General features: G+C 39.3%; 1 protein-coding gene and 1 long non-coding RNA gene across 4 annotated transcripts in view; one reads left to right on the forward strand and one right to left on the reverse strand.

Moving 5' to 3' along the window:
- GPR155 (G protein-coupled receptor 155) overlaps positions 1-10,129 on the reverse strand; it is a 47,645-nt gene extending 37,516 nt beyond the window's left edge. The window contains exons 1-2 of the mRNA XM_015086402.3: positions 9,952-10,129; positions 4,579-5,075 (exon numbers count right to left, since the gene is read on the reverse strand). Of these exons, the coding sequence (XP_014941888.1) occupies positions 4,579-5,044 (466 nt within the window). The 5' untranslated portion in view covers positions 5,045-5,075; positions 9,952-10,129. The remainder of the gene's footprint in view (positions 1-4,578; positions 5,076-9,951) is intronic.
- Positions 10,130-10,276: 147 nt separating this feature from the next.
- LOC128314068 (uncharacterized) overlaps positions 10,277-15,052 on the forward strand; it is a 132,372-nt gene continuing 127,596 nt past the window's right edge. For 2 of the 3 annotated variants that reach the window (XR_008295447.1, XR_008295449.1), the window contains exons 1-2: positions 10,277-10,554; positions 14,150-14,328. This is a non-coding gene — a long non-coding RNA (uncharacterized LOC128314068). Of the gene's footprint in view, positions 10,555-11,435; positions 13,332-14,149; positions 14,329-15,052 lie in introns of those variants that run through there. The other variant, XR_008295448.1, reaches the window with a different exon arrangement.

Consider the following 15,052-nt stretch of genomic DNA (forward strand, 5'->3'; position numbering starts at 1 on the left):
TGGTCTCATGGTTCATGAGATTGAGCTCCGCGTCGGGCTCTGTGCTGACAGCTTGGAGCCTGCTTGGGATTCTCTCTCCCTTGCTCTCTGCCCCCCCACCACTTGTGCTCTCTCTCTTAAAATAATTTTTTTAAAAATGCATTTTGTAACACACAGCAATTTATATCTAATTGTTATCTCTTAAACCTGTTTCTTTTTGTACACAGGTTTTTTTTTTCTTTTTTCTTATTCCAAGTATTTATAAAGCAGATTACTATTATTTTAAACCAGTTGAACAGGTATATGAAGGCAAAAAAAGGTACAATCTAGTGGGAGAGAGCAAAAAATTGGGAATGAATAAATAATTGCTAAATTACTAGAAGAATAAGGTTCAACATGGAAATTTCAGTCCAATTCTGCCATTCATTTGCATAATTAAAGTTATATATTTATCTATGAACTGGCAGTGTTTTGTTACCAATTGAAAGATGGTTTTTTTTTGAAAGATGGTTTTCCAAATCTGAAAAACATATATGAAAGTAGTGACCTATACTAACAAATTCGATTTCTAATAATTATATCACTTATTAAGTTCTAATTAATTAATACTTACAAATAAGGCTCTTGGGCAGGAGGAGAGAATCCCACTATGAGGAACTAAAAAAAAATTAGCCACCCACTGTGGCTCCTATTTTGATTCCTGCCAGGTTTCAATCCCTAGCAAATAACACTAAGACCCAGACAAGATCATTCTATTATTTAATGGCATATAGTTAAATGCTTCATTTCCTTTCTGTTTACAGCTCAAGCACTAGAGCATAATTATGATTAGTTGGGGTACTTACACTATCAGCATTGTTTAGAAGAATAAATTATAGGACTTAACTATGCCTTATTAGTATCTTGTAATGACAGAGGTAGGGAACCTTCTGATTTGCTGAAATCAACATTTCTTCTTGGTAGATTCTTGGTTTCTTCTGAGACTCATATTTCTTAAAGTACCTTTGAAAAGAATTGTTCTAAAAATGGCAAGCTTCTCTTTTAGTCTGTTAAATGTACTGTAGCATTCTGTCATTTGAATATAGATAAATCATTTTAATGTAATTTCATAGACTGTTATAATTGTCATAATATACAGAAAAAGGAAACATGACTGTCCTTAATTTTCTTTGATTAACTTATCCACCTTCTCCTGAATCACCTGTAAATTGGACTGATATTGTGCAACAAAAGCAGTCTTTAAAAGGACATTTTTTAAAACCTATGATGCTTATCTGTTAACAAGAGAGTGGCAATACCTTGGGGGACACCACATAACAAACAGAAAGAAAGGGTCTTCTCTGTAGAGACACAGTCTTCTCTGTTTATCCTAAAAAAGTCCAGAAGGCAGATGGGCATGAAGCAGTAATAAATAAGCCCATTGGAGCACATACACAGCCCTACAGTTCTGTATCATACCTTCCAATCTGCAGATACGTGAGAAAGCACTTTTGTTTATACTATTGGTTTCTGGAAAGGTACTGTCTACAACCCAATGTTACAAGAGATCTTATATTATTTGTAATTTGAAAACAAAGAATGAGAACTCAAAATTTAGAAGGATAATCATCAGTAAAATTGGACTAGCACACTGCTAGGAACATGATTATTACCAGATTCAATGATCTAGTGTAGGACATAAGGAAAACAGTGATGAAAATAGCAGACTACATTTTTGATTTGGAGATTCTGTCTTAAAATGAAAATGGAGAACCCTCTTGCACTGTTGGTGGGAATGCAAACTGGTGCAGCTGCTCGGGAAAACAGTGTGGAGGTTCCTCAAAAAATTAAAAATAGATCTACCCTACGACCCAGCAATAGCACTACTAAGAATTTACCCAAGGGATACAGGAGTGCTGATTCATAGGGGTACACGTACTCCAATGTTTACAGCAGAGCTTTCAACAATAGCCAAATTATGGAAAGAGCCTAAATGTCCACCAACTGACGAATGGATAAAGATGTGGTTTATATATATAGTGGAATACTACTTGGCAAGGAGAAAGAATGAAATCCTGCCATTTGTAGCAATGTGGATAGAATTGGAGGGTATTGTGCTAAGTGAAATAAGTCAGAGAAAGATATCATGTTTTCACTCATATGTGGATCTTGAGAAACTTAACAGAAGACCATGGGGGAAGGGAAGGGGAAAAATAGTTACAAACAGAGAGGGAGGAAGGAAACCATAAATACAGAGAACAAACTGAGGATCGACTGGGGGCGGGGCGGGGAGGAGAGGGGAAAATGGGTGATGGGCACTGTTGGAATGAGCCCCCCAAACCAAGAGCACATTGTATACACTGTATGTTAGTCAACTTGACAATAAGTTATATTTTTAAAAAACGGATAAGCTCATCTAATAGGTCTTTTTCCACTGCTATTCATTTTATAGAACACTTTTAGATATATGACTATATCCACAATACTCAGGTCCTCACATTATAATACATGGTCAAATGTATCTTTGATTCTCTCTGACATTAATGGGTTACACAGGCTAGTTAGGTCTTCTGAAGATTACACGGGCATGTTATATAACTGTGTGGCATAAGAGAATGTCCCAGGATTTAGAATCAAGAGGCCTAGGTTTGGATCTCAGTCACCTGTTAGCTGTGTGACCTGGGATAAGACAATCAAATCCCTGTAAGCCTGTCTCTTTATTTGAAAATGAGGATTACAAATATCTGCCCTACCTCAGATGAGATAAATATATGAGAAAATACTCTATAAACTATAAAGTTACAAACGTTAGTTCTGTTTAGTTATGGATTTACTAATCTATGAGAGCATGAAACTATATACTTCTAGATTATAGCTAAATTAAGATAATGTAATATTTGTTAAATACTTAACACTATGACACCAAGCCACTTGTAAGGTCCTTATGCCATAAATACCTTGACAAATTTACATTATTAATGCTCCTGAAGAGATTGACAAACACGTTAACTCCTTGCTCTTTTATTTCCAGTTTTTATTTTAATGCTTGGTTCATCCTTAATTTTAAAATTCAGTATCCTTAAAGGAACACCTATATAGTTTCTATTTATAGCCCAGTCATCGAAGAGCCTACTCTCCCTCTCTCACAAACCTCCTGCTTTACTCACAGTTATTTAGTTTCTAAGATTTAGCTCCATTTCTGGTAAGCAAGATGAAGGAGGGCCAAAGGAGGAGAAAAAGGAAAATATATCCACTAGAATCCTTTTGGTGCCAGTGGTAAAATAATAACAATTTGGGGGGTGGGGAGAGTTTTAAAACTACTGAATAAGGAATCTGAAAGTTAATCGTAGTTTTCAGTTGTCTGTTTCATTACATTTCTTTCGGTCTCTGCTCAGAAGATATACCATCAGAGATGTCTTTACCGACCCCTTCATTCCTATCCAAACAACTTTGTTTTTATGGTACTTGCCATTACTTGATATTATTTTAATTTTAATGTTACTTTCACATTAAAGTGTAAATTCAATATGTACAAGAACTTTGTTGACAGGTGTATTTGCAGCAGCTGGTACAATCATTGGAACCTAACAGGTCCGTATGAATGAGTGAATGAATGAATGACTCTATCCACAATACTCAGGTCCTCACATTATGATACATGGTCAAAGCACAACATTAACTTTTAACTTAAAAATAAAAATATAAAAAGTAGCTACTAAGGAGATATTTGCTTAGTGGTAGGTGTTCTAAAAAAAAAAAAGGATATGTTCAAGATAACTCAATATCCCAAATTGATATGTTTTATCAGGAAAACAAACACACATAGAAACATAAAATTAGGCAGCCTAAAGAGTTGGAAAGGTTAAGAAGGAAGAGTTGAAAAGGTCAAAAAGCCTTCACCATTTTTGTTCTTAAACAAGAAGTTAACTCAATTGAAGTAAATTGACATTTTGAATAACAAGCTCAAAAACAAGCTTTAATATAAAACAATATGTATTCTAGATGGTAAGAAAAAGTCACTCACACATTTCCACTGATAACATTTAACAATAACTATTTTTATACACACATATGTCTATCTTTTTTATATAATTTAAATCAGAATCTGATCCCTTCTGGACCTGAACTTCTTTCGTGTGATTATTGAGAAGAAAAAGAATATATTAGAAAGATGATTTATAAAGTTTATTTGGATATGACTACTTATTTTAGGTCGACTCTTGAAGGAACTTCAAACTCTGAAGTTGAAGAAAGATAGAATTAATCCTAATTTAAGAAATAGTTAAGAAAAAATATGAGAGATTTTAAAATTTTATTAAAAGATTTATTCCCTTTTGGGTGTAGGCACTGTGGGGTAGTACAAAGTACAGTGGTTTGGAATGAGGCTTTGTGATTTGTTTTAAGTAAACTCTACCCCCAAACTGGAGCTTGAACTCATGACTCCAAGATCAAGATTCGCATACTCTACTGACTGAACCAGCCAAGTGCCCTGAGAGATTCTTTTAGATATAAGAATAAATATCTATCACTAACAAATGCTTAGATACATTAAAGGATTAAATTTTGCTACCTCCTAAAATATTTGAATTTTTTAAAAGGTTGAAAAGTACAATAACTTACCTATAGGATATCCCAATGCAAAGTCATTACTTTGTGTAGCAAAAATAGGGAATAGTCCAGCTTTGCTGAATCGACTATCAGGACTGGCAACCAGTAAGGTTAAGACACATACAATGAAAAATACGGAAGCTTTGGCAATCAAGATACTATATAGGAAAGACCAATCCACATTGGAAAAATTAAGTACAACCATATTTTTGAATAATAAAGCTGGAAGTGCAAATCTGGAGACAAAATTTCCCAGTCCTTTGGCCTGTGTTGATGTTATGACATTGGCTCTTCCTGCTATGTAGCCACAAAGGACTATGCCAAAGCATTCTAGTAAGGCTGGAAAAAGCCTTGTTATTGACATTGAAGGTGGGTCATTAGTGGAATTAAATCTATGCATCACTGTGGAGGAAAAAGTTTTGCTCATATTGACTGCAATGGTTAAGTTCTCTGCAGGTAAATTGGAAAAAGAATTCATTTTCGTTCACCCTCCAACTCCAACCAGATCTCTGGAAAGAAAGGAAAAAAGATTCAGTGTGACAATAAATCAGAAGACGAATTCTAGTTGAAAGCCTACACTGGCAAACCTAGACTTATCAAATGGCCAAATATGTACACTTTCTTCAACAACCACCAGAGAAAAATTACAATGTAAAAACAGGGGTGGGGGGGCGAGAGTGTTTGCTAACGATAACCTCTTTACTCTCAATGGTGGCTCAGCTCAAAATACTTATGTTGCTGTCCTATTTTCAGTATCAGACATGATTAAGATAAGATCCACAAATATGAGAGCTGCAGTGATACCCCATGGCTCTCTCCCATGATCCACACTTGAGCTCCACCTAGTGGGTAAGAGCTTGGGGCCCACAGAGTGTCTCCTGAATGTCCACCTGCATCCAAATTCCCTGGAAATTTCAGTTCTCAAGGCTACATACTGGACAGGAGAGTACTGCCTAGCCTGTGGTCATACTTGAGTACAGGACAAGAAGAAAAATATAGTAGAGTACCACATAACAACTTTATCTCTTCATCTGTGAAATGGCAATAATACTATCTACCTCACTGGGATTTGAGATGATTCAAGTCCCTTATAATCACATCTGACACAAAGTAATCACTTAACTTTTGGTAGTATATAAAAGAGAATGAAAAAGAAATGATGGCATCCTACCAGGCTACCCTTAGTTCCTTTTATACTAGCATCAGATATTTGCCTTCTTGAATGCCCCATAGTTCCCTTTGTGTCACAGGGACTTTGTACATGCTGTTCAGTCTAAAATGTTCTCTTCTCTACCTGCCATTCTCTATGTAATAACACCTGCTCACCCTCTAAATCATATAGTTCAGGAGTTTCTTCATCAGGTAAGGCTTCACTAACCCCATAGCCAAGCCTTTTCCAAATAGAATCCGATTCCTTACCCGTAGGCTACTTTTTGCAGTTTGTAATTACGCTATGCATTAGAGTGACTATTTGATTTATGTCTATCTCTTTCACTAGACTTTAAGTGCCACACAAGTAGGGACTCTGCATGTTCTTGCTCACTGTTGTATACCTAATGCCTAGCACAGTGCCTGGCACACAGGAGGCACTAATATATTTATACTGAAATATTTACATATAAATATATATACTTACATATATAGTATATATATTATTTTGATGAATGACTAAAATATTCATCTGCTCTTAAAACTTTCACCTTTTATTTTTAATGTTTATTTATTTTGAGAAAGAGAGAGCATGCATGGGGGTGGGACAGAGAGAGTGGGGGGGAAAGAGAGAATCCCAAGCAGGCTTCACGCTCAGCCCAAAGCCTGATGTGGGGCTCGATCTCATGACTGTGAGATTACGGCCTGAGCTGATATCAAGAGTCAGACGCTTAACTGAGCCACTCAGGCACCTCAAACCTTTTGCCTTTTAATGGACCAATGTTCTCTTTTAGGAACTATCTAGTTCATGGACAGAAATCTTTTTTTTCTGAATGATAAAGTATTCTAAGTTTTTCACTATAGCAACAGGCCATGACCACAAAATATGTTCTAAAATGTTCTAAAGCTATTCTAAAATGTTAAAGAACACAACGTGTGTTGTAAAATGTCCTAAAGATGTTCAGAAAATGCTAAAGCTAGAAAGAATTTGTTATGCTAGCATTACAATACTTAATCAGACTCCTCTCTTGCTGCCAGGGACACAATGAACATGAGGTTTGGGCCACTTTGCAACTAATCAGCTTTCATGAGTAACTCAAAATTAATATGGTGACAATTGCCAATTTCTAAGTGATTATTCTGGGTTAACCATCTAAAGTGGACTTATATAAGGTAGAAAGTAAAAATGCTCACGATTTCCGAAATTTACAATGCCCAGGGGTAAGTTTTCAAACACCCACATGACATCAGAAAGACTCAGATAGCAGGCCAGAGAACAGCAACAACTAATACACGGGGTGTGGACAAGACAATTTTCTCCGTGCTACCCTCATATGAACTGAACCATTTAAAAACCTTACATGTAATCTGGATCCGGACAAGTGTTGTTCTACCAGGATTAGATAGGAGTGGTCAATATCCACAAAACCGATAATAATCACATACTTGAAGTTTACCAAACCATCAAATTATATTCTGGGAAAGCTAATGGTTGGGATAGGTACCATTAGTTGAGGTAAAGAGCTGGTAAACAAAGGTATTAAACATTTGGAGCCCCTAACAGGTGTGGACCTGAAAAGGCAATGCCAAAGAATAAGATGACAAATTTGTCCAGTCTTGTTATTTCTTTAAAATTCCCTATATTTATTTGCCTGGAATATTAATAACTCATACTTGTCATTACCCCTTATTTGTACCGCACTCACATATCGATGTATTACAATAATTTTTTTAACAAACAGTTTTAACTAAAATAGTGGCTGTTCTTTTTTTTAAAAAAAAATTTTTTTTAACGTTTTATTTATTTTTGAGACAGGGAGAGACAGAGCATGAACAGGGGAGGGTCAGAGAGAGGGAGACACAGAATCCGAAACAGGCTCCAGGCTCTGAGCTGTCAGCACAGAGCCCGACGCGGGGCTCGAACTCACGGACCGTGAGATCATGACCTGAGCCGAAGTCGGCTGCTTAACCGACTGAGCCACCCAGGCGCCCCAAATAGTGGCTGTTCAATTAAAAGAGTCAAATAGACCTGAACCCAATTTTGAGCCTTTTCACTTGTCAACTCTTTGGGCAAGTTAAGTGCTCTCTCTGAACCTTAGCTTCTTCAACTGTAAAATGAGAGTAAACACCTCCTTAAAGGGATATTGTGAGGAGTGGAAATTTTATTGTTCACACAGATTTTATAAGTTCACACTTCAGAATTTGTAAGTACACCCAGCTTATCACAGTAGCTTATCACACTGTAGGTCTTCAAGAAATGGTAGCAACTGCTATCAGGAATTGTGGTCCTAAGAACAGTAACAAATTAAATATAATTCATTGTCTTAGGCCAGTTCTTCAAACTTGGTATTAAAGATTCTCCAACTAAAATAGAGAGATGGGTGTGGTTTGTGAGATCGAGCCCCGAGTCAGGGTCTGTGCTAGCAGTGTGGAGCCTGCTTGGTATTCTCTCTCTCTCTAGCTCTCTTCCCCACCCCACCCCCTCCTTAAAATATATAAAAATAAACTAAAAGAAAAAAACAATAGAGAGATGGGATGGGTCATAGGTTATCAACTTTTGTTTCATACCAAACTAAGAGGAGTTCACTTTAATTCAGTTTGATCTCAAATAGTTTATAGCAGGGAAGGGAGAGCTCTTCATTTTTCTCAAGGTGATGGTCAAATAGTTGTAGCACTGCCCATGATTAACTGTCAGTTAGTCAAAAATTAAAAGACAGGGGCGCCTGGGTGGCTCAGTCGGTTAAGCGTCCGACTTCAGCCAGGTCACGATCCCGCGGTCCGTGAGTTTGAGCCCCGCGTCGGGCTCTGGGCTGATGGCTCAGAGCCTGGAGCCTGCTTCCGATTCTGTGTCTCCCTCTCTCTCTCTCTCTCCCTCCCCCGTTCATGCTCTGTCTCTCTCTGTCTCAAAAATAAATAAACGTTAAAAAAATTTTTTTTTAAAAAATTAAAAGACAGACTTTGAAAAGTAATCTGCCCCTACCCATAAAGATTCCTTTAATGTTCCTCCATATTATAAAAACAATACTTGCTAACAGAGGTAAGGTCAAAACCACCAAAAAGCACTTACAAAGGTTTCTCATCCCCCCCCTGCCCTCCCCCCCTCGCAGTGGGAAGAGTATATGCTTTTTAAAGCATTCTTTTAAAATGAACAGGAACCACAGCAACGGAAGTTTTTAAAAAATCGCACCCAGTCTTTTCATCTCATTAAAAACAAGGGTTGCTAACAGAACAAACAAGTTGACCTGTCATAGTAAAAGACTGCTCACTGGCCACTCACTGGGGTGGGGAGTGGAGAGATGCTGTACACAAACCACTTCTAGCCACTGATATTTGGTTGATAACGTGAAGGAGCCACTGAGACTGTAAACAACTGCCACTATTAAGTGAAAATGGGGAAGGGGGCTCTGATTTATTTCCAAGAGAAAGCGTTAAACTCTTAGACTGTCTACTCTCACACACCCAATATCCACGATCCTGTGGGAAAAGCATAATATACTACGGTACTGTTAAAGCACTCTTCAACATCAAGTCCCACCATCCACCCACTCCCACCTACTTGCAGAGGACCAAATGTCCTCCCTAGAGACCCAGGGTGGGGAGCGCTGAGCACTGCCTCTTCCCTTGTCAGCAGGCACAGACTTTGGCCCTCCAAGATAAGGATGTGGAGGGACCTTAACCAAACAGGCTGCCCAGAGACCAGCTGCCACCTAATGCCTGGGCAGACGGCACTGGAAACGGAAAGGCAGAATGGGGTCTGTGCCTGGGATAAAAAGTTGGTCTCTCAGCTTCCTCAGGACATGGGATTAACAACGTCATGGTAACTGACATGCTCCAAAAAGGGGCAAGGAAGAAAATTCGGTGCAGTGCTCTAGGTACCAGGGCAGGAGCTCCCAGAGCAGATACTGAGGCCACCCCTCGGGATAAAAGGAAGAGTCCGAGAATGACAGTGTGGACGTACGTGCAATGAGGTGCTCCTCAAACTGGGGTATGGCAGTTCTGTCTGTCACTGGAGGGGACAAGCTGTCCCTTCCCCTATGTTAAGTCTTCCTGGGTGGCTCCGGAGGTCCTAAAAGCGAACGCTGCGGGACAGGCGCCGACAGCTGACTGCACGCAGCCAGGGTGCCAAGGGCGGGGCACTGCCCACCTGCCAGACCCGAGGGGCGGGGATGGGGGCACCAAGGGTACGCAAGGCCGAGCCTGGGCCGGGCAGATTCGCGTCCCGGGGCCCCATCTCACCTGCTATGTCTGCAGCCCCTGGGCCACGAGAAGGGAGTCGATGCTCGTGGTGGGCCAACCAGGGAGGAAATCACCGTCATCTCCCACCCCAGCCCTCTCCACTGAGAGCTGCGGGCTGCTGGCGGCCGACTACAGCAGCTCTGTCACGTTCCGAGAAGGTGAGGTGCGGGTGTGCGGTGGCCAGGTCAGCTCCTCCCCGCGCCGGCCGCGCGGCCCCGCCTCGCCCCGCCTTTAGGCTCCGCCCCCGGCCTCAAGTCTAAGAGCTGCACCGCCCTGGGAACCTCCGAGCCTCCTGACCCCTGGACCCGCCTTCAAGCCCCGCCCCTCGCCACGAGCCTCCGAGCACACGTCCTCGGCCCCGCCTTAGGCTCCTCCCTCGCCGCGAGCCTCCGAGACACTGGGTCTCTGGTCCCGCCCTCAGGCACCGCCTTCGGCCGCCGAGGGGTGGGGGAAAAACTCGGTCCTTGGCTCCGCCCCCGCGCCGCCGGCTGCTGGCCGCCCAAGTGCTAGACTCCCGCGGCGAGACTTCCGGTACCCGGCTCTCGCAAAATGGCGGCTGCGGTGGGCGCTTTTCCAGTCTCGTTTTCGTCGTTTCCAATTCAGGTGTGGAAGCATCTCGTCCTACCGCCTAACTCCCAACTTCTTGTGACCCGCTAATTCCTGTGTTGGTTTGACTAGTCATTTGGTAGCACAGAGTTTAAAATAGGACCTGGGTTAGAATCTTGCCTTTCCCCTTTCCCAAGGCAGTGCGACCTTGACCTTCCTAAATCAGAGCTTAAAATGTAGTTTTGGCACTGTGTTTAATTTAGATACAATAAGCAAGCGCCCAGTCTCTATTTGTGTTTTTGTTGTGTGGGAAAACTACGTGCATATTCCCTTAGTGTAGTGAGAGGAAATTCCTTATATTGGTGGAAAACTTCCTGAGCTTGAAATGAAGTGGTCCCAAATATAGAGCTCCATTTTAAACCTGATGAAAGCTTGTATTTGTATTAGTCTTTCAGAGTCAATATCGTTTCAAATTTAAGATATTTATAATATTACATTTAATATCTCCACAGGCTCTACTTTGCATCTTTAAATTTTTTCAGTCTGGCAACTTCAGTGTCTTCCTATCATCTTGGTAGTTTTAGTGCAAAGATACAAATTTGTATGGCTCAACTTGAAAAATCACAGTAAGCTAAGGATTGGTTAAAAGTTCAGAAAACTAAGCAGGAAAAATGAGTGGAAACTGAAACTATAGAAAAGTCATGCATTCTACTCCTGTTCTCACTTCACCTTTGTTCTCTACCTTCACTCTTAATGGCCTTATATTTTCCCTTTGAACCTGGCTACTTTTTTTTTTTTTTTTAATCTTCTGAATATACTATCTCAAGACTAAAAGGATTTCTGTTTAGCAAGTATGAAGATTCGTTCAACTAAATACATACTGAGTTTTGACTTTTAGGAGAATACATGAAGATACACCTGGAAAGGTAAGTTAAGGTCAACCTCTAGGAGGTTCCTTAGGTTGGTCTTAGAGTTTGGGCCTTATCCTCTGACCACAGTAAAATCATTAAATATGTTTTGACAGGAATGTGTCATAATGATCACATTGTTTTTGGATATGTAATCTGGAAGCTTTCCCAGGATTAGTTGAAAGACTGGAAGCAAGAAAAGCAAAAGACTTTGGGAAGAACCTAGACTCTAGGAAGTAAAGACATACGTACTCTGGAGTGATGATAGTGAAAAGAATGGAAATGGCCTGAGAGACATCACAAAAGGAGAAGTGAGGGGACTGGATTACTGATAAGACCAAAGAAGAGTAAAGAGATAATGAACCCAAGTACTTACTCCATTACAGTAAGGAACAGGAATTGAGCCAGGCAGCCTCTAATAGCCTTCCTAGTTCTAAAGTTCCTTTATTTTCTATTGTTCTACTATCTGAAGATGAAAGGAAAAAATATTTCAAATGAGAGAAGCAGTTACAAGAAGAAAATAATGAATTTGATTTTAGGTCTAAAATCTAAAACCTTGATAAATTATCTAGTTCAGTCTCCTCTCTTGAAGGAGTTGTCATCATCCTCTCCATCGGAGGTCCTAGAGATTCAGCAGTTGATCTAAGAACACCCAGCTAGTTGGTGCAAGGGATTGGGAATGTAAGTGCTCACTGTCCTGTAAACTAACTGCTCCTGAAGGTATCAACACATGTAAGTAGAGATTGCTGATAGACACCTAGAGAGAAAACAGAAGCTCAAGAGAGAAAAAGAAAAGAGTAGGGGCCCCTGGGTGGCTCAGTCGGTTAAGCATCCGACTTTGGCTCAGGTCATGATCTCGCGGTCCGTGGGTTCGAGCCCCGTGTTGGGCTCTGTGCTGACAGCTCGGAGCCTGGAGCCTGTTTCGGATTCTGTGTCTCCCTCTCTCTCTGACCCTCCCCCGTCCATGCTGTCTCTCCCTGTCTCAAAAATAATAAATAAACATTAAAAAAAAAAAAAAGAATAGAGTTAAACATGTAGTTTGGAGATACCTGTATGGAGTAGATGAGTTTTCTGAGAAGAGCAGCTTGTACAGGGAAATTCTAGGAATAGAATGTGTACAGAGATGAAAGACTTCATTAAAAAATCATTCTTAGATAATTACTGAATGCCAGAAGAAAACCATTCAATTTCACTTTCATATCTGCTAATCAGTCTGTAAGATGCTGACCTACATATACTATTAACTGAAAGAAGGGCAGAAAAGCTAAAAGTTATTCAAACTAATGGAGGGAAGCTGTAAATTAATCTCAATTCTTACTTACGAATAAACAGGACCTGTTCCTTCACACACACTGATATGGTAGGAAAAGATACAATTCAGTAGGGAGAGAGGGAAAGGATAGGACCTGAGGTCCCTGGGTGGAGAAAACATATTGGAACAATGCTGGGAGGATCTGACCACAGCAAAGCCCCTCAGGTGTAAGGTTCTTCTTAAGAATGTAACAGACATTACCTCCTCCCTCTCAGGTTTCCCTCAGTAATTTGACAAAGAGATCTGACTAAAAAAAGTAGACCATAAAATGGATGATCCACAAGGAAAGGTGTGGCCATAGACCACCCCTCATACACTAGAAATGAGCCAATCAGGAAACAACCAGCACCTAGAGCTATCGAGCCCATAAGGGTAGAACCTTAGGAGGAACAAAAGGGTGGGTAAAAGGGGGCAGGGGGTGACCAGTACCTTATAAAACAAGGACCCTTGCCTGTAGTCACAGGCATTCACCTTCAAATGTCCCGTCTGTAAAAAGAGCTTTCATACTATCCTTACTTTCTAATCTTGTACTTTAATAAACTTTGCCTGCTGCTCATTTGGTGTCCACCTCTTCATTCTTCGAAGCAGCAAGACAACAAACCCTAGGTATTGAAGTAAAAAAATCCTGCAACACCGATACCCTCATTTCCCCCAACTCTGGTCGATCAAGATTGACAGGAGGAATAAACCAAGTGGTTTGTATAATGACAAGGGTCATGTAGGATAGATGTTGAGGCAGTGTCATATAATGTAGATTCCTGGCAGATTTTGCTTTTTTCTGTAATGAAGTAGCTCTAATTTTTTTTCTGATTTTGAATGTAATAAATAATTATGAAATATTAATATAATAGAGAAAGGAAGGAAGAAACTAAAAATCACAACACGTACAGATAATTTCTGTATGCTTTCACATACATTTTATTATGTAAGTACCTTTTTTCTATGCATATGTAGATTAAGAAAATAGGATCATATGATTTTTTTATATGCATGGTTTTTAATAACCTTTTAAATTTAATAATGTATAATTAACATTTTTATCCATATATAGATCTATATAATTTTTTTATCTATCAAGTATTCCCTATTGAAATTTTGAGTATGATCTTCCTTGAAAAAGTGGCACTCTGGGCCATCCATAGAGTCTTATCAAAGATGTGCAAAGAGGAAGACATGTCTAATATGATTTTTTTTTTAGTTTCTTTAAAACTCCATATCACCTTTCCATTTCTCTTTAGGGATACATATGATTCCAGAGAAGTGATCTTCACTTTGTCTTCAGAGGTGGTGTGACTAACCTAGACTATCCAATCGGTACATTCCACCCCTTTGGACTCGGTGATTTAGTCAGGGTGGGCATTGGCTCTAAGGTAGTTTGATGAATGACTCTTAGGACTTTTGCTGAGAATGCTGTCTCTTGCTTGCTGGACAGGAGGAAGATACTGGTGGCCATCTTGGGACAATGAGAGGAGCTAGTCTTAGAATGATGCGGACACCAAGGAAGGCACAGCAGAGAAAAGGAAACAAAAGGTCCTTGATGACATACTGAGTTATAGAATCAAGCTTCACTTGAAGCCATGATTGCCTGAAGCCTGTGGACTTCTCATTCATGTAAGCCAATCAATTTTCTTTATTGTTTAAGCAAGTTTGAATTGGGTTTTCTGTTACCTACATTCAAATGTGTAGAAAAAAATTCTAGAAGAAAATGTTAACAGTAAATATCTCTGAGTGGTGAAAATAGCCATGATTTTTTTTTTCTGTGTAGAATAGTTCCCAAAATTTCTAACAAAAAAAAAAAAAGGCATTAATTTTATTAAGAAAAAGCATGGAATAAGTCATAAAGTGTGTATTTTGGCTATGTGGAAATGGTGAACAGTACCTGATAGTAAATATTTTTCTAAAACAAATTTAAAAGCCACTACTGTATATTAAACTAGGTATACAAAATCCACACATAAAATAGAATAAGAACATTGATACCGTGCAATATATGAATTTATATAAGGCTAAGTCTTAATCTTTATAAGGTTAATCTTTGTATCCTTAGATGTTCCATAAATGGTTTTTGAAGGATTGACTAACCCAAATGGCCTACCAGCTATCAGAATGTTAAAATGTTCTTTTATTCAATGGGAACTATTTGATATAAGCAACTGTCATATAGGTTTTTTATAATAGCTGGATTTCTTATTTTTTCCAGCTTTTCCTTTGGCCCAGGTTTATAGCCATATTTAAATATTCTCCCAAATTGTGGGAGTTTTTTGGTTACTTTAAATGCTATAATTAAATAATTTAATTTCTGGACTATCAAGCTAAAACCCTTAAAAGTACCTTT

Source organism: Acinonyx jubatus, chromosome C1, assembly GCF_027475565.1.
Source record: "Acinonyx jubatus isolate Ajub_Pintada_27869175 chromosome C1, VMU_Ajub_asm_v1.0, whole genome shotgun sequence".
NCBI classification, from domain to species: Eukaryota; Metazoa; Chordata; class Mammalia; order Carnivora; family Felidae; genus Acinonyx; species Acinonyx jubatus.